We start from the raw sequence: 24,939 nt of genomic DNA, 5'->3' as shown, positions 1-24,939 counted from the left end.
AGAGTAAAGTAAGAAGATTCTATAATTATTTAGACGTAGTTTAACCTAGTAGGTAATATAAAGGTAAAGTATAGTATTACTAATAAAGATATATATAATTTTAACGAATCTAGCTTTATAATAGAAATAATATTACCTTAGGTAGTAGTTACTAGCTCTAAGAGATAATTATAACTAAAGAGTCTTTAACTAGGTAATTATAAGTAGATTTTAGTAATTATAATAGTAAGAGTAGTAGGTAATATATAGGTTCTACTATTTCTTATTATTATTATAAGTAAGAACTACCTCTTAGCGTAGTATAAAGGTAGCTAGCTACTACGTAACTAGGTTATAGCTATCTCTAAAAGTAGCTAGATAATAAATAAAGTTAGTATTATATAGTTAAAGTACTTTAACGCGTATACTAAAGGTTGTGTTATAGGTGTATATTATCTACTAATTTTAGATAGCTATAAAAGCTATAGCTCTATTAAATTCTAGTAGTACTATAAGAAGAATAAAATTATAGCTCTCTATATACTAGTATATTTATTATACCTACTATAGCTACTTAACGTTAGCTACTTCTTACTATTAAAAGTAGTATATAGCTACTAAGTTAAGATTCTAATATATAGCTATATTAACTATATTATAAAAACTAAGTTTCTACTTATACTTTATATAGCTTTTTACGTATTAATTATAAATAATAATATTAGAGTAGAATTTAGAGATGCTAGCTTAGTTCTATTTAACCTAGATTTAATAGTATTAAAGCTTAAAGTTTAATTACGTACGCTAATACTCTCTACTAATAATACTACTACCTAGAAGTATAAAATACCTAGTAATTCTACTAAATTAAAGTTATAATTAACTCTAATTTAGAGAAAGATTATGTAGTATTTTAATTTGTTACTAACTTATATTATTAAGTTACTTAATAAGCTTAAGAAAGGTAATAAGCTAATAGCGTATTAGCTAGTACTTATAGAGTCTAAAGTTATCTAGCTTTAAGTAGCTAATGTATAGAAAAAGAAGCGTAATTCGCGTAAAAGAAAGTAAATTTAGAAAGAAAATACTCTTATAATTAAAGCTAGCTTATAACTAGTTACTTAAAGAGAGATTATAGATTAGAATAAGAGTAAGAAGTAGCGCGAAGAGGTAGTAGCACGTAATAGCTAGCTAGCTTAGTAACGCTATAAACGCTATAGTAAGCTAGAGTATAACGCGTAAACATGCTAGGTAGTTAAAGATAATATAGATAAGTTAGATAGCTTATCTAGATTTATTTTAAGTAGCTTAGAGTTAGAGTAATCTAAATAAGATAGTAGTATTTAGTAGAGGCTTAGTATTTTTAGACAGTTTAATAGTATAGATAGTTTAATAGTAAAGTATATTATATAGTTTTATTACTCTAGTAAAGTAATTATAGTAGAAGTTCTAGTAAGTCTTAATAGACTTTACTAGTTTAAGTATAGTAGCTATAAGGTTTCTAGAGTAACTATTAGAGTTTCTCTAAAAGTTTTCTAGAAGCTAGTAAGCTTATAAAGTATATATAGATAAGATAATATTAAGTAGAACCTCTAGAGAGCTAGCTTTTTATTACTTCTCTATAAAGCTCTTCTTATTCTAAATATTCTTCTTAGAGTTATTAAAAGCGTTATAATTCTTACTAAATATAACCTATTATACGCTAAGGTTAACTATATTATAAAAGTAGCGTAGTTACTAATAGTAGACGTTAAAGTTATACTTTTTAGCTAGAGCTTCTATTATAGTATTATTATTAGTAGTATTATTAAGAATAAAGTAGCTAAGGTATTATAGAGTTATTTTAAAAGCTTAGAGCGTATTTTCTATAATAGAGGTAATATTATTATCTAAGTACTAGCTAAGTAGTAATAAAAGCTCTAGAATATAGTTCTAGAGTACTTCTATAGAGTCTAGATAGTATATATAGATTCTAGTAAGAGCTCTTTTACTATCTATTAAAGTCTAATTATTAAATAAGATATATATAAGTAATCGTAATTAGCTAAGATAATTAATAATAGAGAGTAAGTACGCTTTATATTTATTAATAATATAGCGCTAAAGACTATTATAGAATCTCTAGAAAGCTTTTTTTACTATAAGATTAGTCTATTAGAGTATATTATAAAAAGCTAGCGCTTTAACTATACGTAGAGCTTAATTATTAGCTACTATAAAGTTAATAACTAACTATAGAAAGCTCTTCTAGTAGAAGTCTTCTACTAGAATATTTACTACTTTCTAAAAGACTTTAAAACTTTTATTTTCTTAATAGATAGCTAGAATAGAGACCTATCTACACTCTAATTAGAAATTAATCTTACTATATTTATTAAAGCTATAGTCTCTCTTATTCTTCTAGAGGTATTACGCTATTATAGTAGTAGTAAGATTAATAGTATAGAGATCTTTAGTAGCTCTATAAGTATAGTAATATTTATAGAGCTAATATAGCTTCTACTACTTTTAGTAGTAAACTTAATAGCTATACTTCTAAATCTAGCTTTTATAGAACTACTTTAGTTTATATAAAGATAACTAAAGCTTAGATATCTAACTCTAGTTAATATTATTATAATTAGAGCTATTAGTAGGTATAGATATTAAGAAGAAAGCGTTTTTAATTATATTAAGCTTAGAGAGTATATTAGTTATATAATTAGTTATATTATTATTAGAAGATAACTATAAGTCTATATTTTTAATATACTATAAGAATACTTATAAGAGATTAGTATTTATACTTTCTAAGAGCTTTAGTAATAGCTATAGAGTAATAATTAATAGAAAAAATAGTATTAAAAGTAAGAGCGCGTAGAGTAGTTAATATTAATATATTTAGCGTATTAGAGTTAACTTACTTTAGACTAGTACGATAGAGTAAGCTAATTAGAGTATAGAGATTCTAGAGCTTAGAAACTTAATACTATAGAAATTATAAAAATTATATATATAGTAACTCTATATAGTCTTATATATTTATAGTAAATTAAGAGTTATAAAATAAGTTAAGCTAAATAAATTATAGTCTTCTAGCTTATTTATTTAATAAAATTAGCTACGGTAGCTTGTTTAGCTTAATTTAAATAAACAAATTAAGCTAAACAAGTTATTAAGCCTTACTTGTTTGTTGCCCGCTCTGGGACAAACTGCGCTGTGAGAAGTTAGCTCTGTCGAAGGGTGTAGAACACGGTCTGCAATCGTACCCGTGAGACAGCTCTTGCTAAGATGACAAGAGTGGTCAGTGCAAATTAACGTTTAGCGGCCTGAGGCACTCACCCTACTCCGCCTGTGACGTCGTTAGTGAGAGCCTAGTCGGTGGAAGTTGGAAGCATACCGGAGCCAAGGACGACGATGTGGTATTCCCGCTGGCTCATACCTCAAGTGTAGCTTTTCGGAACGGAGTGGAAGAAGCTTGCGCAGGGGATGCCGCTCTCTTGTGTCCTTGGGGCGTTCGCGCCACAGGTGGCCAAGAGGCGTCTCCGCCGAGGCAAGCAGAGCCAATTGAAGCCAAAACACGGCGTCTCGTGGCAGGATCAGGTGTGCTGAGGAGGAGAGTGCTCTCGGCGTGTTACTCTGGGTCGGCGAGTGGTGCGCGCGTGCTACTTCGCCCAATAACAACGGCGGCGCTTGGTGGACGACGGGCCGCCAGTAATCAGGAGACGACGCGTGCGAGGGCGAGACTGGAATGTTGCGGCAAATATGGCGGTAGGAGGCGCAGCCCGATTTATCTGGCCCGGAGCGGATACGTCGAGGTCCGTGGTGAGGCGAGGGCGGGGGCGACGGCGGAGGCGAATATCGACATGTTAGCAGCAGGGAGGGTGGAGTAATGATCTGCCCACGCTGTGAATACGGGCGCCGTCACCTCGGCCGATGCCCGTCGTCTAAGCGAAATGCGCAGCAGGTATTAAAGGCCTGGCGCGTCCAGCTCGGTCGGAGTGTCCAGCGGCTCTGCCAGCGTCGGCTTGGCAGTGCGCACAGCCCGGGCTCGCAAGGGAGCATGTGGCGGGAATCAGACGCCGAAGTTACTTTGAAGGGCGTCGAGGATGGAGCAATCATTAAGGTATTTGGTTCTGAAATACATGGCGCAGTCCAAGAGTGCGCCATACGGAGAAGAGAGACGAAGCCTGCTACGGAATGCATCTCGATGATACTCACACAGAACGGGGCCTTCATTAACCTATCTCTAGGTTTAGAGGTGGGCCTTCGGATACAGAGCCAGCTATACACCTAGAATACAACCCATAATTTCGGTGTACGGGATTCTAGCTCTCCGTCACTTTCTCCGTCACTTGTCCGTGCGTGACATACAATTTATCACCAGGTTGTATAAGCCCTTCTCCATTAGGCATACTAACAAGCATCCTTGTCTGGTCATTCCCTTCGCTGTCTTTCTCATACACAGTGACATTGCATCCCCGCCAGTATACCGCCTGGCCTTGGCCATAAATCATTCTAACACGGTTCTTTTCCACATTCTCCCAATCTATTGTTGTGCTGAGAGGTTTTTCTTCGAAAGCCTGATGATAGATTAGACGACAAATCATGAAGGGCATAGCCATTTACTACCATCAAGATATCCTCGTCGCTAATATAGCTCCAGCCAAAACTGATCGACAAGCCCGCGCTTGCGCACTGTATTGAGCGGAAATATGTGGATGCGATCGCAGTGGCGATTTTGGAGTCTGGAGTGCTTTATTACACGGAAGGAGGGTTGCGATGATGTCGTGCGACGACTTACAGCCGGCGAGGACTTCAACAGAGGGACGTAGCGGAGGAGATAAGTTGTGTGCGATGCGAGAGGGATTCACCCCGAAAACTGCCGAACGGAGCGGGTAACGTGGAAAAGGATCGTGCTGAAATGAGGCCTGAGCAGTCAGCGAAGTGTGAAGTCTAACGAGCACAGTAAAACTCTTAGGCGTCGGTGCCCAACGCTCGAATCCACCTGAAAAACGTTTTCTAGCGTCACGTGCAGGCATTGACCACCCCGTCAAGCAATTAAACGGGTAAGGCGTCCGCTATGACGCGCATCTCCTAAGCGTATGAAATTGGAGTCGCTGCATGGCCCTCTCGCTACCTGCATATAGCCTTAGGTTTTCTGAAACGATGCTTGGAAGGGATATAATAGTCGTGGCATGTTCTTATTTGTGTGGCAGATTGATAGGTCACAACGACCGATTTATATGGGCTAAGATTATCACCCCCTTGCTCTGCACGCGCGCATTAATTCTGCAATCGTCTGGCACCGAAAAGCACTATCAGAGAGACTGAACTCGTATTGCGCATCCGTTCTATCGAGCCACGTAGTGATGTCTCCGGTTAGGACGTAATGTTGCCTGCCATTCAGGTCCACCGAGGGCCGGAACCCAGCGACGCAATTCCGGTTCCCGGTTCGCGCCTGTAAGAGTCTCCTCATGACAGGTCGACCGTGTCTTGCAGAGTGGGCCACAGACCAGATTCCACGCCGGGCAACCCGCTCCACGCTCTCCACTAAACAAGCTTGTGACCCCTTCTTTCCATGAGCTGGCCTGTGTCTCTGACCTTGAGTCGTCCTGGCCTGTGGCTCCTCCGAGTGCGCTGCTGAGTAGCTTGACGCTATGGGGGCCATCGAAGCTGGCCTGTGTTTCCCCCACCAAGAGCTTTGTCCGTATTGCCACTACGGTGACCCGCCTCGTTGAGCCGTCCGCTCATTGTCGTCCTCTGAGTCACCCAGTTGTACAGGCCCTCGTGGAGGGGTACTTCGCTTCGGGGCTTAATGAGCTTCGTACGAAGAAAGTGCGGCGCGTTAGCCTTAACAAGTTCTCATAGAAAGGGGTACATTCCGCTACAACTATTTTCTCGCCGCTTCTGTCCGACCTCACGAGACCCGCCCTCTGAGCTGCCAACACTACTGACTCCCCTCTTCGTTGTCGACTGTCGTGTCTCTTATCAATCGTTAGGCTAGGTACAGTCGTCGCGTCTATCGTAGTGTTTGTCGCCGTCGTGGTGTCCATTCGCGGTCGCCGTGTACGTTGTGGTCGTGCGCGTCGTGGTGCTGTTCGCTGTGGATGACCTCGAAGGCATTGGTGTGTCAGACTATCCGCCATGTCGGCCACCAGTCGACAGTGGGTTGATCCAGGCAGCAGGCAGGTGTGGCACTCGAAATCTGGCGGTCGCTCGGGGATCAGCTCCGCGTCCTTGTATAGCCGGTACGCATGACCAATTGTCTGATGTCCCATCGCGCAGAGAGGTAGCACGTATTCCGCCTGGTTGGGTAGCCCGCGGCGGTTGATCTGTCTAATATATAACACCGTCGGCATGCTTCCCCCATATGACGTATCGAGCGTTCTGCGAGAGGTAGAGGTCATCGGCGAATGCGTGGAGGTCGAAGCGTTTGCGGACGTAGGCCCACGAGAAGAGCTGAGCGTCGTATAGCTTAGTACTAAAGATTTGTCAGTTCTGCGACGCGGGTAGAGTCCCTACGCAATGTATTGGCAGCTTGATACCTCTAGCGACGGTGATCTTCCCCTGTCGTGGTGACAGGGTAGCGAACCATCGATATAGCCGACAGACGGGGATTTGGCGGAAGCTAAGGTTGGCCAATGGATAGCGGCGTGGGCACTTACATGTCGTCAGCGCGGGAGCTCTTCCCATTCTGGTTGACGATCCTGGTGAGGATAGCCGGCGGGTCGGGTTTCAGCGATGTCGAGGATCTTTGGCTTAAAATCCGCGAAGCTGGTGAGGTTGCGGATCGACAGGTTTGTCTATCACCGTGTCCATTGTATCGGGGAGATCTCGAAAGGTGGTATGAAGGTAACGGGAAAAAGATGCTGACTTCGCTGTTCTGAAACTTCGTCTAACAGCACGTGCAATCTTGGCGCTCAAGGCGCCGGCGTTCGGCAGACTGTTGAGCCGGCAATGGGCGCCGACGTTATTCCGGACCAGCCCAGCAAAAACGTTAACATCGTGCACACGAACGCCGCATAGACCCTGAAATCGTTATAGGCCACTGCAACGAGCACATCTAGCTACACGCCCCGCCCAGTCCTGCATATCTGCTGCTTGAGCATCGTTAACGTTATGTGCATCTGCGGGGTACGCTGGCGCAACCGCACCCCCACACACACTCTGCACCCTCCACTCCCACTCCGCGTTGCCCAGAATCATCTCGCCTTACGCAGTTCACGGCAAACCGAGCAAACCCCCTCCCGGACACATGGTTATAGATATAGCGGGAGAAGGCATCAGCTCATTCGCTAAGGACCGTTGAAACCTGGTACGGAATGAGCAAGTGAATACGGGGGCTAGGAATAAGGGCCGATACATAGAAGCTACTCCACTGGACGGGTGTGTGACCTGCTGCAGCCCGTGCTTCATCTGTGGTTGCATTTCTGGAGGGAGTAATGCATGTCGTCTGGTGTTGGAGTTAGAGGGTATGGAGGGTGCGGCTTCGGCTGGATCTGATCGACGATCCTTGGCGTCGAGGCACCCAAGCCTTGGCCGTGCGCTTCGGCGCAGCCCGACCCCGGCTCGCTCATTCATGAACGCGAACGCTCAGATATATTCTCCCAGCGCCACTCGCTCCTCATGGAGACTCCTACGGAAGGAATTGAGCGGACGCTGTGGTCTAACCCTTTGAAGCGTTCGATTTCTTCTCTCCAAGATACGCAAGCCAACTCACCATCGAAACGAATTCGAGTCATCGAGTGGCTGCGGGGCACTCGAGAACGTCGGCAGTGCCGTGTCGATTGTCCCCAAAACAGACATTTTATTTCTTATTTTTAGTCACTACACCTAGGTGGGGCCAAGATACCGTCCGACTGGCCTTTAAGAAGCACCAAACTTTAGAATGTAGCAGTTCCGTCGTGAAGAAAACGTAGAGCCCTCTGCGTTAGAAGGTGCAGCGGAAGGGAGAACTGCGCCGTGTGCGGCCGTGATGTCTGCCATCAGCTAACTTTAGGAGGCGGTGAAGTCGCCAAACCTAGTTCTCAGCGGTGGAATATCGTCTAACTTGCCTTTTGAGGCAGTTCCGTCAGAGTGGGTTCACCGGAACGCTAGGTGGGTGCCAGGCCCGAATGAACATGCAGCCACTGAACCGGTGAGAAGTCACCATGCAATCGTCTCCTGGATACCATGCATCTCGCTGGATAGCCTTCAGATAAAGCTGTCGACGGAGGCAGATGATGAGGTCATTGGTGAGCTTTCTATTGCCTAGCCCAGATTGGGATTAACGCCAATATTTTGAGCATTGCTGCATGCAACCGTTTGCGTCCAGCTTATGCCACCATTTTGAACCCTCGTGCTTTTAAAGACAATTCCGTTGGCATCGAGTGTCCTTTTCAATCAACACCACAAAGCCTTTTATCATTCCAGAGGGAAAGACATGTGCTATTACGTCGATACAGTTCTTGTTTATTCCGGTTGTACATCCAACCACAGAGTAACCAACCGAGCCTATTCCCTCTGTGACAATCCAAACCCCTTGGGAACGTATCGTCATTGTCAAGATGCTACTCCTGACCCAGGTGTAGTATTGGGTTCCACAAAACGAAACAAGGAATGTCCAGTTTGCAATGGCGAGCGGCCAGAAATGATAGTGGTGAGGTTGTCTGGATACATGGTCCAAAAAGGTCGGCTAATGTACCTAGTCTTACCATTCTAAGTGACCGTCCGGGAAGCTGGTCACTATCGAAGTTAGTTGGAACCATGCTGCTAGAATCATTGTCGTAATGATGCTTACCAAAGCAGCAAGTTCGGTCTGAAGTAGTGTGAGGTCGGCAACAACTTCATCCGCAGAGTTATAAGTGCCATGCCAGCATTTTTCAATAATGTCGGCGACGGGGAGGGTTCCGACGTCTGGAAAGCACCGGCATTTGTAATTTTCCTCCACTATATCGTCGGGTTCATTTTGATAAGGCCGGCTCGCTGTCCAGATTTCATACATGGTTGATCCTAGTGCAAACAGTTCGCTTTTAATGGAAGGATTCTCACAACTGCCGTCACAACGTTGAGATCGGCATTCATACCCCGCTGTGGCAGGCCTCCCGTCAATTGAAGCGCCGCCGAAGTCGCATATCTTGACCTCGTCACCCTTTAAAAGGATGTTGTGACAGCCGATGTCTCCTTGCACGATGCTCTTTTGATGGAGATATGCTATTCCCTCTGCGACTTGGCAGGACCACTTCAAGGCCTGATTGTGCGACGGAGTCTTCCCGTGCTCGTGGAGCTTCTGTAAATGTTTCCGGAGCGACTCTCCGAATCTCTCTAGGAGAATGCCTCGTTGAACTGAGGAGATGTGTTGGCATATCCGTGGATGAGACCCTAGACGCTGGTACACGGATCTCTCGGTGAAGAGGTCTTGAAGGGATTCGTTGGTAGCGTACTTGTTGTTATATGTGGGGGCGATCTTTGCGACGGTGCGCTCGTCAAGGGCGTATACGATGCCTGAGACTCCGATCCCAAGCCAACGAAGACCCGAAGTTTGAAGAACGGGTAGGCTAAGATCGTCGTGCGTGATATGAGAAGCATCTGCGTTAATGAAGCCTTAGCAGAACGGTAGCAAGAGTGTGGAAAGGACCTTACGTGAAGAAAACGTAGAGCTCTCTGCGTGAGAAGGTGCGGCGGAAGGGAGAACTGCGGCGTGTGCGGCCGTGCCGTGGGCGCCGCCCATCACCACTTCTCGATTGTCGTCGGTCTTGTCTCGATAGTTGATGTCGCCCATGTACACCAAGTGCTTCTGTCTGCCGTCAGCTAGCCTTGCAAGGCGGTGAAGTCAGCCAAACCTAGTTCTCGGCGGTAGAATCGTTAAGTCGAGGCCTGATAACCCGACAGCTCAACCGTTGTGAAATGATGCGGATGTGTGGCGAGACTTATAACACATCGGCACGGTTATTCGTCATCCTGCCAAGAATTGCCCCTCGCATTGGGGCAACCGCTCTCCACCACCACGTAACTAGACGCCAATAGTTCAGTATCTCGTCCATCTCCTCCCTCCCCACGCACAGCGATTGGCCCTAGGAGACACACGCCTCTGCTCTAATTCGAGGTCACGCCCTTCGTGAGGCGCATTACAACGTTATTTTACGAACGAGAAGTCCGCGCCGTCCTCGCTGCAAATCTCGCGATTCCTTCCCGGACGATGCTCAGGTGCCGGACACTATGTCAAACGGCTTAAGACTGCGAGACATGAAGACGCAGCAGAGGCGTCTGCGCTCCTGCAGCCCCACTAACAACTACCTACAGTATCGCAACACCGTGCTAAAGCGCGCCAACATCCTCTCCCGCCGACATCGAAGCGCTCCCCTTCTCCCCCGTCCGGGTCGCAATATGGTGCGTGGATATAATCCAGCCGCAGGTAAATCTGGCGATGAGGGTTGAAGGGGAGAAGTTTGATAGGACTCAATGTTGATTTCCGAGCAGACAGTCCCAAGCCATCGTCACTAAATTCCTCTCCTCCGTGCCCGACACCTCTGGCAGACCGCGCCTCTCCAACCGCAAGCTAAACTTTACACTCTCCTTCTCCCACATGTTCTAGACCCTCTGAGAGTTGCTGGCGAATGTGATGTCAGCCGGGTAGCGAACGCGGAGGTGGTCAAACAAACTACCAAGCAGGGCATTGGTTCTTGGCCCTTCGCCCTAGCCCAGGCCGCTCATCTCCCTAAACAGAAAGAGGAAGCACTTGTGGTCAGATTGGAGTATAAGATTACCTGTTTTTGCTTATAGCTTGGGGGTAATCCCTAGGTAGTGTACGTGTAGAAAAGCATGGTAAAGATACAGGCTCTCATTTAGGAGAAATGTAGCGAATAGAGCTGCTGCAGAGTGTCGCGATTGCCGTGACTGCCATAGCTACTGAAGCTGCTAAGAGAGCACTGGACTCGCTCGGTGCTGCGCCTTTAGCTAGCTGCACAATCTGCGAGAATAAAGCTTCCAATCTTTGCTACGACGTGGAATAGCAGACCTGTAGGTATCGAGAAAAGTATTATGCATGCTGCAATAGGAAGCGATATCGTGAGAAGCCTTCAACCTCGGGTAAATCGGGATACAGCCAAACAATAGAAAGCTACAGCGGTAACAAAGACTAAGATAAAGCCTACGATAAAGCATTTCTGAATTGCACCCAGGGTCACAGAAGCAACCATGTCCTGCACCTTCTGTACTTCGAATCGAAGGAATGCGGTAAACGTGGCCGTGTGTATCAGCGTATCCGAAAGGGCCATAAGGAATCATGCCGCGCGGAATTTCACAGCTTGGATGCCTTATTGGCGCGTGTGGGCTTTTCATCCGGGCCATATCAGATCTCAGGTAGCACTACAGCAATCCTCGAGGCGTTCTCATTCCTGAAAGGTTCGGTGCTAGACCGCGGGTTATCGTAAGCATCTCACCCAGCTTGCAGACAAGGGACAAACGAGTGGGGCTACATGTTCCTTCATCTTCATACACTACTAAGACCAAGGAGCTGCTGGCACCGACGACTGATGGCTGGCCCCCGAAGAAGGATATGAACAGTTACTGTAAGAGAAGAGCGCCCGATATGTGCACGCCTCTCAATCAACCATGCTGATGCCCAGCCACAAGTTATCCCGCACTTCCCCTCCCGCATCGACGACATCAGCCAGTTGGACGCTGGGCGAGTCGACGAGTTGCTCCGTCATTTAGAGCAGAGTACTGGCGGGGACCTGGCCCAGCGCAGGACGAGGCTCATGAGAGCGGTGGGGGGGTACATTCGCACGGCTCGGTTGTGAGGGTCTAGGCTCTGCGGCATACTTACTGGCGTTTAGGGCGAGGCATTGTTTGTTAGCACTAGCATTGGGCTAGAGTTACGGATTTGCATGCGGTGGCTACGGAAGCCGACTGGCGAAAGAGGGGCCTCTTTAGGTAATTCACTCGAATAGCATTGGGTACCATTGTTGTCGCCGCTGCTCATTTAGCTGCACTGTGTAGCGGTCGCTGGGTGAGGTGGCTCGTGCGCTGGCGGAGGCTACGTCGATGGCTTCGTCAAGCGAGGGGACGTCGCGCTTTGCAGGCATCGCGCACCGGGCCAGATCCGCCTTCTTGTGTAGACTTGCTGCCATCCAGATGCTGACTTGGACCTGCGCCTCCACGGCCCCACCATTGGGCGGCTTGACCTCAATGCCCGAGAATAGCGCCGCGGCTTGTGTGAAGTTGTCGCTCGTGTGACTGATGTTGGCATTTTGCAGGCGGTCGTAGAGGGCGGCGTATTCCGGGTGGAGGTGGGAGTAGGAGAAGCAAAAGTCGGTCTTGCGGAAGAGATATTTCTCGATGCGTGACGACGGGTCCACGGCTCTCGGCAGATACGCGGGCTGGGTGCTCTGCGATTGTACGCTCTCGCGTCGAAAAGTGTCACGGCCATGCAGCACTAGGGCAAGGTCCAGCAGAGCTGTGTGCCCTGCAGCACAGCCTTCGCCCGGTCGACGATAAGCACAAACTGTTCCGCCGGCCGCTCGTCACTCTCGTCGTAGGCATCGTCGTCGATAGGCTCGTGTACCAAGGCGGTTTGGAAAGCTGGCTCCTTCTCCAACACAGTCCGGAGGCAGGCGGGTATAAATCGCGACGTAAGGCGACGGCCAAGCCTTTGTCGTAATGCACGAAGTCGCGGTGCAACACCGGCAGGAACTGGTATTGAAGGGTTCGAGAGGGGATCTTGTGGGATAGGAGGACGGGCGGTCCTCAGCGGCGTCTAATGCCGTATCGGGCTCGTGGAGCGCCTGCTGCCAGCACTGAGGCTGCTGAGCATGGTCCGCTCGGTCAGCTCGACGACGCTGCCCGCGCACGACACGCTCTAGCCGGGCGCGGTATCATCGTCTCCTTTCCGCCGCTTAGGACTTCCACGGCACATGTGTTGTTGATGGTACGACTCGGGGTTGCTGTCACGTCGACGTTTTCGTCGCTCAGGGTGTGGTCGGTCGGTGGAAGCAGGCCGCTCGATTCCCAACCAGGCGTAGATACGCGCAGTAGTATCGTCGATTGTTAGTGAGGGGGGTAGGGAGCGTCGCGATGTGGGAACTTGAGGACAAAAATGTGTGTATTCAGATGGCGGGCTGGTCAGCCGGTAATACGGATGTCGGACGGACCTCGGCCCGAGCGCCAATCGGCAGGCCAATCAGGGATCGCCAGTCTGGATTGGTGATTCATGATAGCTATGCCTGATCGGAATGCGCTAATCGGCTAATTGGGAAGAGCCGGCTACCCGCAGTAGCCTGCGCCTTCTCTCCCACTTTTTGATCGGACTCGATACAACGGATCCCCAGAGCCTCAAGAATCCGCTGGACTCCACACCTACTCTTCCCACCTTCCCTGTCATCGCTCCAACATGACTCCTCGAAGCGCTGAAGATTCGCCAACGATGCTCCCCCCGCCACCTCCCCCGCCCCCGCCATCCTCATCAAGCGCCCGACGGACGGTGTTCCAGATGCCAGTTTTCAACAACGTCGAGGATGTGGATATGTACCGACCCGGTGGGCATCACCCTGTTAACCTTGGCGATGTGGTCGGACACAAGTTCAAAATTATACACAAACTCGGGAATGGAGGGTTCGCTCTTGTCTGGCTAGCTCGGCATTTGGACCAACATGGATATGTTGCGCTCAAGATCCTGAGAGCAGACGCCCAGGATCGTGAGATCAAAGTCCTAAAGCATCTTAAAAATGCTGCAAGAAACGTTCGAATTACAAACCTCCACGAAACATTTCTAATTCACGGACCGAATGGGGTTCATCAGTGCTTAGTGCTAGACGTTGGTGGGCCAAGCCTTAAGCTTCTTAGTTTGTACTGCAAACGCCCTCCACTTCCATTTCTTAAAGCTGCCACTAGGAAACTGGCAGAAGGCGTTGCAGCCCTTCACTCGGCAGGCGTATGTCACGGTGGTAAGCGCTGCTCCCCGGATTTTTATGGGACTCCTTTAACTAATTAGAATTTAGACCTCACACATTCTAATGTGCTTTTCGAAATTACAGGTCTTCAGGACTGGACAGAAGATGAGATTGATCGCTGCTTGGGACCACCTAAGACGGCTCCACTACTACTCCTCGATGGAACGCCTGCACCAGCATTTGCCCCGACTCATGTCGTTGACGCGCTGGATTACTCTCACCTCAACATGGAACAATTGTCAAGTAATATTCTTATAGTTGACTTCGGCGAGGCATTCTTCCAAGACAACGCACCTAAGGGACTGGGAACCCCTGTGTCCTTCTCTGGTCCAGAGCTGCTTTTTGGGTTCCCGCCGTCGTACGCTGTAGATCTCTGGGCTCTTGGTTGCCTTATTTTTGAGATGCATACATTTCGAGTGCTCATACCCACGGCTTTTGGTTCTTCCGAGGAGGCCCTAGCAGTGGCGACTGAAACAGTTGGAGCTCTACCAGAAGAATGGCGGGATTCGTATTACGATAAAAACAACCCCCTGGAAGCGAATCCAGGCAAGAAACACCGTTGGTTTGATGACCAGACTCAGCGAGCTCGTACCTTGGACTCTCAAATTCTTCAGCAACTGCCGGGGCTCTCGCAAGATCAGCACGCTACCTTTCTCCAACTTCTGAAAAGCATTCTGGTTTTCGAGCCTAGCCATCGTCTCCCTGCCGCGGAGGTTGGAAAACATCCTTGGTTTACATGTGAATCATAATTCAGATACAAAACTGACAGTCGCGGAGCCAATGTTGTCTTGAACTAGGAAGATGACGGGGGACCAAGATTTCACGACGGCAGGCCGAACATCTGCCGCCTGTTTGGCCGCGCTGATTAAGCTTCCTGAGGCACTGCATTATGGAGCCTGGGATGAAACGGCGCATGTCCGAGCAGCGACATCTTCTCTCGTATCTGCCCCAGATCGAGGCCGCGCTGCAGAGTTAGTCCATGTGTCGACTGGGGAACCGCCGCCACATAGAGAACGAGGCCGACATAGCGTGTACGATTACGGAGCTAATTGAGAAGAGCGGAAAGGCCGAAGCAGCAGCGCCGCTGGACGGAAGCAGTCCTCAAGCTGCACAGACGCATCGCTCCCGCCTAGCAAGCGAACGTGTTCAAGCTCTCTAGTAAAAGGTAGAAGGGCGACAGCGAATCGAGTGCACCGCCGTGTTATTGTCCAAGACTACGGGAAGGCCTATCTACAAAGCAAGCTCCTTAACTAGTTTTCTTGCTGCGTTCGAAGGCTGCCTTAACAGGTACGAGTCGTTACACACCAAGGCCGGTATGTTCCAAGGCGATATCTCACCAAGCAACCTTATGGTAAACGAAGAAGATAACAACCCCTTATAGCGCGCGTTCTTAATCGACTTCGACCTTGTAATCAGGGAGCAGCGGGGAAATTCCTCTGGAGCATGGGGGAAGACTAGCACACGGGCGTTTATGGTAATTAGGGCATTCGTTCATGCACGATCTAGAGTTGTTCTTCTAGGTGCTATTCTGGATATGCATTCACTATAACAGACCTAGTAAAGACATTAGGCTAACAGAGTTTAAGTGTTGCAACTACGAGAGTAATTGAAGCTAGCTAAGCTTAAGAAAGGCTTAATGTTACGAGCTGTCCTCTTGACTGAGACCGAGGCTTACTTTCGTAAGGGGAGGCAAGGGGTGTGCTTCGGGCTAGGATCTTCAGTGACAAAGAGGTGGACGCAATGATACTGTAAATCGCAGGTCGCTGTAGCAATTTGATAAAACAAAGCAATAACTACGAGGAGCCGTAAGGAGCGAGCTCCTCCTGGTTATATACAGGTGCCATCTTGGCTGGATTAGGTGCTAAGGCCTGGCTCCTATGGATTAGGCCTAATCCATCTAGCTCCACCTAATCCATTTGATCCACATCACGTGACCCTGATTATTCCTGTGACTCCACACGTAATCCCTTGTCTCGTGACCCTGGGCTTGGCCTGCCGTTTTCTCCGTCCTGGCCTGCCAACTCTGTTCCCAATCCTGTAATCGTAACACCCGCCTCTCCTTCTAAAGCATCGTCCCGACGCTCTGTCCTGTCCCCGGGTGCAGTGTTTTATTGTTCCGCGCTAGTTCTATATAAGAGCAGTGTTGCCTACAGTCCTGTGGTATTGTATTCTCTCTTCCCCTCCCGTCCTTGCTATGCCGCCTGCGCGTACTAAGTCTTTAACAGCTCGCTGTCGCCGTCGCGCCGACCTTGTCCTGCGCACTAGCGTTAATATGTCTAATAACTCTTGCGGCGCTTACTGTTCCTGCAGCCTACGTTGCGTCGTAGAGGTGTCTTCTAGTCGTTGTTTAGAGTGTATCGCGAAGAGTTGGTTCTATAACAAGGTGTTAGATCTAAAAGAGGTAGAGAAGCTAAACTAGCTGTTAACTAATCTGCGTTCTTAGTAGTCTAAAGCCAGCCTTAAGGCGGAGCGCCTAGCCAAGTTGCGGCGGTCTGCTAAGGCGCGTAGCGACCGTCTTTAGAAGCAGTTAGATTTAGTGCGGCGTTATTAGAACGCGCTGCTTTCTAGAGATCTTGCTAATATTAAGAAGCTAGAGTAGTTAGAGCGTAAGGCATAGCAATTCTTATAGCTATAACCTTCTATTTCTCTAGTTAATCTCTTTTAGTCGTTTAACTAGAGTTGTCTAGAGAATCTAGAGTTCTAGTCTTTAGGTTTTAGAGGTAGTGCCGCTAGCAGAACTCCTTAAGTTTCTTAGAGCAGTTCTTAAGGTTCTCTAGTAGTTTCTAGGTGTCTTTCTCTAGTAGGTATCTCTTCTATCTAATCTAGTACTTCTACTAACCTTGTATATACTTTTTATCTAGTATTCTTTTAACCTTAAAGTTCTAGTCTAGTTCTATCTTAGTTTATTTATTAAGTAGTATGTTGTTAGGCGCTAGCTTAAGTTTAGATTTATAGAATATAGAGTGTATTCGTATTATTAGTAGTAGTTTTAACCTAAAGTTAATAGGTCTAAGTTGTCTATTAACTTTAAATAGTCTAATTTATAAGTAATTAAGCTTCTTACTAGGTTATTTAGTACGTAGATTTTTTTATAGAATAAAAACTTTACCTCTCTTCTTAAAGGTTAGTCTCTTAATTCTTTTCTTATTTATTTGTTAAGTTATTTTTTCTACTATTTTCTATAGCTTATTATAGATTATTCTTATCTAGTATTCTTTCTCTTCTACTCTTAGAGAAATTATAGCTATATATATTAAGAATCTATATATTCTAGCCTTATAGCTATAGTATACTTAATAAAGAGTTATCTCTATAGTTTCTTATTTTACTATATTATATACTAGTTATACTATAGATAGTAGCTTAATCTAGTTATTCTATTTCTAGTTAACGTAGTTTCTTAGGTATTCTTCTAGAGTCTAGTTTATTTATTCTATTTAGCTATTAGTCTATAGGTAAAAGCTAGTTAATATTTAATTACTTATTTCTATTTAGCTAAGTAATACGTTCTAGAACTTAGATATAAATAGTTTATCTTTATCTATAGTAACTTGTTCTAGTATTCTATACTAGCTAAATAGCTATTAGCTTACTTTATACGCTAGTTCTTTAGTTTTAAGAGTTTTACTAGTTAGGTAGAAGTATATATATTTAGTAAATTAGTTTATAATTACTAAGATAGTATTATACTTTCTTTATAACGTAGGTTTAATTAACCTAGATAGTTTTATAATAAAGTTTATAGTAACGTGTTACTATAGTACTATAGATAGTTCTAGAGGTTATAGTAACTTATATAATTAATATCTAACTACTTTATTTTACTAGTATTCTATATATTCTTATACTATCTTTATAACTTTTTTCTTTATTACTAGAAACCTATATTCTTGCCGTAGTCTTTTAAGAGTACGTTTAATTTCTTAGTATCTATGCGTTATTATACTATAGAATTTCTAGAGAAATTTTATTTATAGAGCTTCTAGTACCTTTCTTTTCTCTTACTTGTTAGGCGGCTCTAGTCTATCGTTCTACTAGTCTTAAATTTCTATAACCTAGCTAATCTATAGACTATTATATTCTAGAGTTCTATCTAGTTTAGTATAGAGTATAGCTTTATATTTCTTCTTAGCTATTACTATATAGTTAGCTTTCTAGCTAAGCGCGTCTACTACTTTGTTTTTAGTACTCTTCTAGTATTAGATTATAAAGTCTAGTGTAGCTAGTATTTCTACCTACCTAACTTATTATCTATTTAGCGTTTTTGTTATTATAAACGCTATAAGGTTCTTATAGTCTAATACTACGTTAATAGAGTACTTAGCGCCTTTTAAGTATATTCTTTATTTCTTTATTACTACTATAATAGCTATAAGTTTCTTATTATATATGTTATAGTTAAGTTCTAGTACTAAGAACTTTCTTAAGTAGAAGAAGCATAGTTAGTACTTACTATCTTCTCTAGGTTAGCTAAGGTATACCTCTAGTACTCTGTCTAAGATATCTGTTTTAACCTATATAGGTTTGTTTTTGTTAAACGTTTGTAATAGTAGTATAGTAGTAAACGTTTATTTTAGCGTCTTAAACGCCTGTTATTATAGGTCTTTCTACCTAAATTCTTAGTTCTCTTTAGTAACCTCTATAAGTAGTATTATAATCTATAAATATTCTTAGATAAACTTTTAGTAGTAGTTAGCAAATCTAAAAAAGAATTATACTTCTTTTACTATCTAGAGTATAGGCTAGTTTAGAATTACCTAGACCTTATCTATCTCTATCTAAATTCTCTTACAGGTTAGATAAAATTCTAAGTAGCTAGTCTCTATATAGTAGAACTTACTCTTATTAGAAGCTATTAGAAGTCTATACTTTCTAAACTTTATAGCGTTTTTTATACATAGTTCTTATATTCTTCTAGTTCTCTCTTTAAGTACACGAGTACGTTATCTAGGTAGGCTATAGTAAACCTTTCTAGATATTTATATAGAGCTACGTTAATTATACTTTAGAATATTACTAGTACGTTAGTAAGTCTAAATAGTATAACTAGGTATTTATATAGACCTTCTCTTATTCTAAAGGCTATTTTCTACTTATGTTTTTTTTTAATTTATATCTAGTAGTACTCTTCTCTAATATTAAACTTTATAAACTATTATACTTCTATAAGCTAGTCTATTAGTTCTAAGATTATAGGTAGTGGATATTAGTTCTTTTAAGTTACCTAGTTAAGCTGTCTATAGTTAATATATAGTCTTAACTATTTATTCTTCTTTAGTATAAATAGTACTAGTAAGGCTATTAGGCTTTAGCTTTCTTAAATATATTCTTTTTATAGAAGTCTCTCTAGATATCTCTAGAGTTTCTCTCTTTACTTATAGCTAAGTAGGTATATAGGTTCTAGTTTTAGCGTAGCCTTATCTTCTATAGGTATCTTATAGTTCTATAGTTTATGTTTAGGTAGAATGCTATTATTCTATCTATTAAATAATAACGTAAACTTCTTGTAGTCTTTCTTAACCTTCTAAGGTAGTTACTCTATATTAGGTTATAGCTTTTATATCTATACAACGCTAACGTCTTAAGGTTATTTCTTTACTTATTTTATTAAACTTGTAGAGAATATTCTTCTAATCTTTACCTCTAGCTTTTAGTAAGCTCTTAGGTAGTGTCTTGCTCTAGCCTTCTATACTACTCTAGGCCTTTTCTAGAGTTTTAGCCTAATCTAACTAATATTAGAGTTATATCTTTATAGCTAATCTAGCTCTAGAAGTATATTTATGTTTTCTAGTTCTATAATATTATAGAATTATTATTTCTATATTCTCTAGACATCTAATACCTATGTCTTAGTCTCTAAGTAAATCTATTCTTAGCTAAAGGTAGGTAGCTAGTTATCTATAAGTTATACTTAGTAGAGTTATTATTTCTCTTAAAACAGTATATTCTATAGTTTTACTAAGCTAGTAAAAATATATATTTTTACTACTCTACTATCTATATAGGCTATAAACTTCTTACTTTCTAGTATAGCTTTTACGCGTAGCGTTCTAGATTTTAGAGTAATAATTTTACCTATAGTCTAAGTAAGACCTTCTAGAGCTAGACCTCTACCTTAGAGGTCTACTAGTTTTTTAACTTTAAGAGAGTAGCTAGTGCTAGCTCTTATTTCTTTTCTACTATATATACTAGGTATTGTTCTAGTAAGTATATAGTCTAATAAAGTTTTATATATTTATTCTTAGCCTTTTTTCTATAGTATAGGTACTTCTATTCTAGAAAGTACTATCTATAGTTAAGCGTGTAGTAGTTAGAATATTAGGCTATCTATTCTATAGTTTAGTACTATTTCTAATAATATTAGTATTCTATAGTATACTAATTCTATAGTTTAGCGTAGTGTTCTTTACTATAGACTTTCTTAACTAGTTCTAGTATTACTATTTAGCTAGTATTTCTAGAGCGTAAGTCTATATACGTAGCTACTTAAATTTCTTCTTTATCTAGTCTCTATATACTAATAGCTATCTTAACTACTACTTTACCTTCTTCTCTATAGACTACTAGCAAGTAGGCCTAGTAGACGTAGTTATAACCTAGATAGTCGCCTTTATATAGCTAGCATAGCTTCTACTATAGGCGTGCTTTAATCTTCTAGTTATATAGAAATAGCCTAGAGAGTTTCTTTCTCTATAATAGTTTAGTTAGGTGTACTCTATAGAAGGGGTTCTAGTACTTACTTCTTCTAGCGCACCTTAGTTACTACTACTTAGCTTTTCTAGCTCTTAGGTAGTTTATAGAGAATTCTTAGTATATTTTCTAGATATATAAATATACTTCTTTATCTATAAGGTATTCTACTAATTAGGCTACTTTCTTAAGGGCGTCTAACGCCTTCTAGAATTTATTATTAGTAAATAGAATATTCTAGTATACGTGCTAATAGTTCTATATATTATAGAATTCTACGTATATCTAGTACTATTATACGTTAATACGTTATTAGATAGTATCTAGAGTAAGGTGTTTAGTATATATAGAGTATTCTAGTATAATAGTCTTAACTCTTATTAGATACTATTCTAAGTTAATCTTATCTCTCTAGTATATTATATAGCTATTATTATAGCATGCTATCTATATAAGGCTATTATAGTCTACTTAGATTATTCTAACTATTTTCTTTTTCTTTAGGTATTTTTACGTAAAGTGTTCTTTTTCGCTATAGACTAGGTATAGTTCTTTCTTAAAGTATTATACCTTTTTCTTATTTTATAGAGTTTACTTTCTCTTCTATAGAGTCTTAATCTAGTCTAGGTTTATAGAGTCTTCTTAAAACATAGTTTATAGTTATCTAGTTCTAACTATTACTAGAATAAGGTAATCTCTTACCTATTAGCGTTCTAGATTCTATTTATATTATTAATTATTAATCTTAACTACTATCTCTATAGTATTACTTAGATTTTCTAGTTATTTAGTGTACGCGATATTATTCTTAACTAACTTCTTTAATTCTTTGTAGAAGAGTTCTGCTAGCGTAAAGTTATTCTAGTCTAGGCAAGCACTTAGCTACCTAAACGTTACTGTATACTAGAATGCTAATCTAGTTTATTATAGTTAGAATAGCTTTTCTTATACTATCTTATATACGTTAACTTCTCTAAATATTTCTCTAAGATATTTTATAAACCTAGTCTAGCTTTTAAAGATCTTATCTATAGATTACTATATTCTCTTTATATTACTCTTATTTTCTAGCTAGTCTAATATATAAGGCTTAGCCTACGTAAAAGCTTCTTCTTCTATATTTATTATAGCTTCTAGAATCTTATTCTTATTCTATAGAAACGTTATAGTGTTATATTATAGGTAGAGTTTTATAGCTACTAGAAATACGTTAAGGTTTTCTCTTTTACTATTAAAGCGTTATAGTAGAGTAATCTTAGCCTAGACCTAGCGCTTTACTATAGCTAGCTCTTTCGCCTATTAAACGCTTATCTTCTAGAGTACTATAATAACTTATTAAAGTTCTATAATCTATTTCTCTATAGTTAGTTTTCTAGCCTAGGCCTTTCTAGATTAGGTTCTAACTATTAACATATTAGTTCTACTCTTTAACGTTAAGTAGTTATTTTATTATAAGCTATTCTCTTAACTAAGACTAAGGCTTACTTTTATAAGAGAAGGTAAGAGGTGTACTTTAGGCTAGAATCTTTAGTAATAAAGAGGTAGACGTAATAATACTATAAATTACAGGTTACTATAGTAATTTAATAAAACAAAGTAATAACTACAAGAAGCTATAAGAAGCAAGCTTCTTCTAGTTATATATAGGTACTATCTTAGCTAGATTAGGTACTAAGGCCTAGCTTCTATAGATTAGGCCTAATCTATCTAGCTTTATCTAATCTATTTAATCTATATTACGTAACTCTAATTATTCTTATAACTCTACATGTAATCTCTTATCTTATAACCTTAGGCTTAGCCTATTGTTTTCTTTGTTTTAGCCTGCTAACTCTATTTCTAATTCTATAATTATAACACTTAATCTCTAATAAGAAAGATTTTCTAAAGACTATAGAGACGAAGTTTACGTTAAATTTTAAGCCTCTTACTACTTACGTTAATAGAATATAAAGAAAGGTATTTTCTAGTAGTAGAAGATAGAGAGATCTAAATCTAAAGCTATTCTTTAAGATAAAAAAGATAATTTGAGTAGTATATAATAGGTTAAAAGAGTTAAAGAAATAGAAAGATAAAATTAAGAGTATCTAGAAGTATATCTCTTAAATTCTATTTACTATAATCTTAAGTTATATATTAGACTATCTCTAGAGTATAGCGTAGGTAATATAGTCTAGTATATTTATTACTATTAGATATATAATTATATATATACTATAGTAATAGTAAATACTATTAATAATAACTAGCTTCTAAGTAATTTTATCTCTATAGTATTTTACTAATAATATATATAACTATATATAAGTAATCTATAAGTATTTATATCTTTAATACTATCTTACTACTTTCTATACTTTTTTTTCTACTCTTTCTTAACTACTTATATACCTCTAGCTACTAAGATATACTCTCTATTTACTAAAATCTCTATTATCTATATTAATCTCTAACTAATATACTTTTTTTATTTAAATATTAATAATTCTATTTTAATTCGCTATAGCTTTAAAAGTCTTTTTTAAGCTTTTATACCTACTAAAGTATAGATAATTTCTTTTTCTAAAATAGTATATAAGTAACTAATTTTCTATCTATTAAATAATACTATTTATATTATAATTATAGAAATATTACTAGTTATACTAGATTATTTATTATTATAAAAAAAGATATAAGCTTCTATTATAATATAAATAAGAAATAAAAATTTAAGGTATATAATAAGTTATATAATATTAAGCTATAAAGATATAAAGATATAGAGTAGATATCTACTATACTAAGATACTAAGATAGCTAAAGTTATATAACTATATAGATAAGTTAGTACTATAATAGTACTCTTCTTCTAGTATACTATATATCTTAAATAGCCTATAAAATAATAAAAAATTTAGACTAACTAGCGTCTATAGTCTTTTTATCTATTATAGTAGACCTAGCTTATCTAGGTATTAGGTATAGAACCTTAGTAGTATATTATTCTAACCTTTTAGATCTAATACTAGTTACTATATTATAGTATAGTTCTTTTATTTAATAAAGTACTATAGTTCTAGTTACTTATTATAGTAGTCTAGTATTATATTAAACTTCTACTTCTTAGTAAGTTTCTCTATTCTATTTTTTCTTTTAAGAACTCTTCTATAGAGATAACGTAACTCTACTTTATTAATTACCTATTAACCTAGAAGCTCTATAGAGGTATACTAGAGGCAAAGTAGTAAGTTATAGAATACTAGAAAGATTTATACGCGTAATAGAAGTTCTAGTATATATAATTAGTTATAGACCTTTAATATCTTATATAGTCTTATAAGCTTATTATTTTTCTTTTTTATAGGTCTATTTATCTTTATATTCTACGTATTAATATAGATAAGATCTTCTATTAAAAATTATAGTACGTCTTTATATCTTTTATTTATATAGTATTTATACTAAGTAATAGACTAGATAGCTAGTACTTTTAGTTAGAATAGAATATAGCTAAACTAGTTAGCTATATTATTAGCTCTAAAGAACTTATATTTTTATATAGTAGATAGGTTTAGTAGTACTAGCTATGCTAGCTTAACTTCTAGTCTTAGATAGAAACTATAATTCGCGAAGAATAAAGATACTTCTATAGTCTTAAATATAATATTATTTATTATAAACTCTATAAGTAGTAGCTATTATATCTAATTATCTTAGTAGAAGTTTATAAAGGTCTAAAGATATACTTTAATAGAGCTATTAACTTACTCTATTTATCTATCTATTTCTAGATAGAATAAAGATAAGTATTTAAGTATAACTTCTAAGTAGATAGAAAGCTACGTCTAGAACTAAGAAATAAACTATATACTATAATTAAAAATAATATTATTAGAGTAGCTATAAAGTAAGTAAATTTATAAAATAAATATATTAGTTAGCTTCTCTATATTAATTCTTATTATAAAAATAAGATAGTATATTTTTATAAGTTAATAGACTACTATAAGAATATATTTATATTTTTAACTATATAACCTATACTTAGGTAGTAGAGTAATATAATTAACTAATATATTAGACTATATCTAGAATAGAACTAGTAGTAGTTTTAGAAAGTCTTAGAGTAAAAGTCTAGATACTTTTATTTTTATATATATAGTATAGGCTTATATATATATTTTAATATTATAAAAGATTTATAGCTACTAGTAATTATAGTAGATAAGGTCTATAGTTTTAACTTATCTAGAGTAGCTAGTAGAGCTAGTATTATAGGTATAGTATAAGATCTATATATATAGTTTATTATTTAGTAGTATAAATATATAATCTCTATACTAAATATAGTTTTATTAGACTCTATAGTTAAGTATTA

General features: G+C 40.1%; 9 protein-coding genes across 9 annotated transcripts; 3 read left to right on the top strand and 6 right to left on the bottom strand.

Annotated features, from left to right (window-relative positions):
• Positions 1 to 3,137: 3,137 nt before the first annotated feature.
• BU26DRAFT_608075 (uncharacterized protein) lies at positions 3,138 to 3,822 on the bottom strand (the record flags this gene model as incomplete). Its single annotated transcript, XM_033835814.1, has 2 exons — positions 3,138 to 3,183; positions 3,358 to 3,822. Coding segments are annotated over 2 exons (510 nt in total), but the record flags the coding sequence as incomplete, so codon positions are not given.
• Positions 3,823 to 3,936: 114 nt separating this feature from the next.
• On the bottom strand, positions 3,937 to 4,668 carry BU26DRAFT_522306 (uncharacterized protein). Its single transcript, XM_033829757.1, has 2 exons — positions 4,591 to 4,668; positions 3,937 to 4,541 (listed from the first exon to the last, which is right to left on the bottom strand). The coding sequence occupies exons 1-2, from the start codon at positions 4,591 to 4,593 to the stop codon at positions 4,287 to 4,289; spliced, it is 258 nt and encodes an 85-aa protein (XP_033680211.1). The 5' UTR covers positions 4,594 to 4,668; the 3' UTR covers positions 3,937 to 4,286.
• A 504-nt stretch (positions 4,669 to 5,172) lies between these two features.
• Positions 5,173 to 7,408, bottom strand: BU26DRAFT_553690 (uncharacterized protein). Its single transcript, XM_033832229.1, has 6 exons — positions 7,126 to 7,408; positions 6,836 to 6,990; positions 6,627 to 6,764; positions 5,883 to 6,420; positions 5,655 to 5,811; positions 5,173 to 5,616 (listed from the first exon to the last, which is right to left on the bottom strand). Exons 1-6 carry the CDS (start codon positions 7,165 to 7,167, stop codon positions 5,219 to 5,221), a joined length of 1,428 nt encoding a protein of 475 aa, XP_033680210.1. The 5' UTR covers positions 7,168 to 7,408; the 3' UTR covers positions 5,173 to 5,218.
• Positions 7,409 to 8,177: 769 nt separating this feature from the next.
• BU26DRAFT_522304 (uncharacterized protein) lies at positions 8,178 to 8,521 on the bottom strand. The gene has a single exon (XM_033829756.1). It carries the CDS (start codon positions 8,498 to 8,500, stop codon positions 8,306 to 8,308), a length of 195 nt encoding a protein of 64 aa, XP_033680209.1. The 5' UTR covers positions 8,501 to 8,521; the 3' UTR covers positions 8,178 to 8,305.
• BU26DRAFT_553689 (kinase-like protein) lies at positions 8,178 to 9,735 on the bottom strand. The gene is made up of 4 exons (XM_033832228.1): positions 9,583 to 9,735; positions 8,741 to 9,528; positions 8,655 to 8,678; positions 8,178 to 8,516 (listed from the first exon to the last, which is right to left on the bottom strand). Exons 1-4 carry the CDS (start codon positions 9,719 to 9,721, stop codon positions 8,511 to 8,513), a joined length of 957 nt encoding a protein of 318 aa, XP_033680208.1. The 5' UTR covers positions 9,722 to 9,735; the 3' UTR covers positions 8,178 to 8,510.
• Positions 9,736 to 9,937: 202 nt separating this feature from the next.
• On the top strand, positions 9,938 to 10,922 carry BU26DRAFT_522302 (uncharacterized protein). The gene is made up of 2 exons (XM_033829755.1): positions 9,938 to 10,354; positions 10,420 to 10,922. The coding sequence occupies exons 1-2, from the start codon at positions 10,159 to 10,161 to the stop codon at positions 10,500 to 10,502; spliced, it is 279 nt and encodes a 92-aa protein (XP_033680207.1). The 5' UTR covers positions 9,938 to 10,158; the 3' UTR covers positions 10,503 to 10,922.
• Positions 10,923 to 11,879: 957 nt separating this feature from the next.
• BU26DRAFT_508512 (uncharacterized protein) lies at positions 11,880 to 12,483 on the bottom strand (the record flags this gene model as incomplete). The annotated part of the gene is made up of 2 exons (XM_033827085.1): positions 11,880 to 12,376; positions 12,447 to 12,483. 2 exons carry the CDS (start codon positions 12,481 to 12,483, stop codon positions 11,880 to 11,882), a joined length of 534 nt encoding a protein of 177 aa, XP_033680206.1.
• An 880-nt stretch (positions 12,484 to 13,363) lies between these two features.
• Positions 13,364 to 14,638, top strand: BU26DRAFT_433867 (kinase-like protein; the record flags this gene model as incomplete). Its single annotated transcript, XM_033824047.1, has 2 exons — positions 13,364 to 13,883; positions 13,938 to 14,638. 2 exons carry the CDS (start codon positions 13,364 to 13,366, stop codon positions 14,636 to 14,638), a joined length of 1,221 nt encoding a protein of 406 aa, XP_033680205.1.
• A 419-nt stretch (positions 14,639 to 15,057) lies between these two features.
• Positions 15,058 to 15,751, top strand: BU26DRAFT_578938 (uncharacterized protein; the record flags this gene model as incomplete). The annotated part of the gene is made up of 1 exon (XM_033834438.1): positions 15,058 to 15,751. A coding segment is annotated over one exon (213 nt), but the record flags the coding sequence as incomplete, so codon positions are not given.
• Positions 15,752 to 24,939: the final 9,188 nt, after the last annotated feature.

This window comes from Trematosphaeria pertusa (genome assembly GCF_010094035.1).
Source record: "Trematosphaeria pertusa strain CBS 122368 unplaced genomic scaffold BU26scaffold_13, whole genome shotgun sequence".
Lineage (NCBI taxonomy): Eukaryota > Fungi > Ascomycota > Dothideomycetes > Pleosporales > Trematosphaeriaceae > Trematosphaeria > Trematosphaeria pertusa.
The sequence above is the reverse complement of the archived record's forward strand: the minus strand, read 5'-3'. Positions and strand labels throughout refer to the sequence as shown.

What these genes read in the sequence shown, in the direction of transcription:
- BU26DRAFT_553690 (XM_033832229.1), bottom strand. Translation starts at nt 7,167, where the DNA reads ATGATTCTGGGCAACGCGGAGTGGGAGTGGAGGGTGCAGAGT. An exon ending in GGGAGTGGAGGGTGCAGAGT is followed by an intron (nt 6,991 to 7,125) that starts GTGTGTGGGGGT and finishes TAACGATTTCAG; the next exon opens with GGTCTATGCGGCGTTCGTGT. An exon ending in AGCTCCCGCGCTGACGACAT is followed by an intron (nt 6,421 to 6,626) that starts GTAAGTGCCCAC and finishes TACGACGCTCAG; the next exon opens with CTCTTCTCGTGGGCCTACGT.
- BU26DRAFT_522304 (XM_033829756.1), bottom strand. Translation starts at nt 8,500, where the DNA reads ATGACGATACGTTCCCAAGGGGTTTGGATTGTCACAGAGGGAATAGGC.
- BU26DRAFT_553689 (XM_033832228.1), bottom strand. Translation starts at nt 9,721, where the DNA reads ATGGGCGACATCAACTATCGAGACAAGACCGACGACAATCGAGAAGTG. An exon ending in GAGCTCTACGTTTTCTTCAC is followed by an intron (nt 9,529 to 9,582) that starts GTAAGGTCCTTT and finishes TCATTAACGCAG; the next exon opens with ATGCTTCTCATATCACGCAC. An exon ending in AGACCGAACTTGCTGCTTTG is followed by an intron (nt 8,679 to 8,740) that starts GTAAGCATCATT and finishes GATAGTGACCAG; the next exon opens with CTTCCCGGACGGTCACTTAG.
- BU26DRAFT_522302 (XM_033829755.1), top strand. Translation starts at nt 10,159, where the DNA reads ATGTCAAACGGCTTAAGACTGCGAGACATGAAGACGCAGCAGAGGCGT. An exon ending in TGGATATAATCCAGCCGCAG is followed by an intron (nt 10,355 to 10,419) that starts GTAAATCTGGCG and finishes ATTTCCGAGCAG; the next exon opens with ACAGTCCCAAGCCATCGTCA.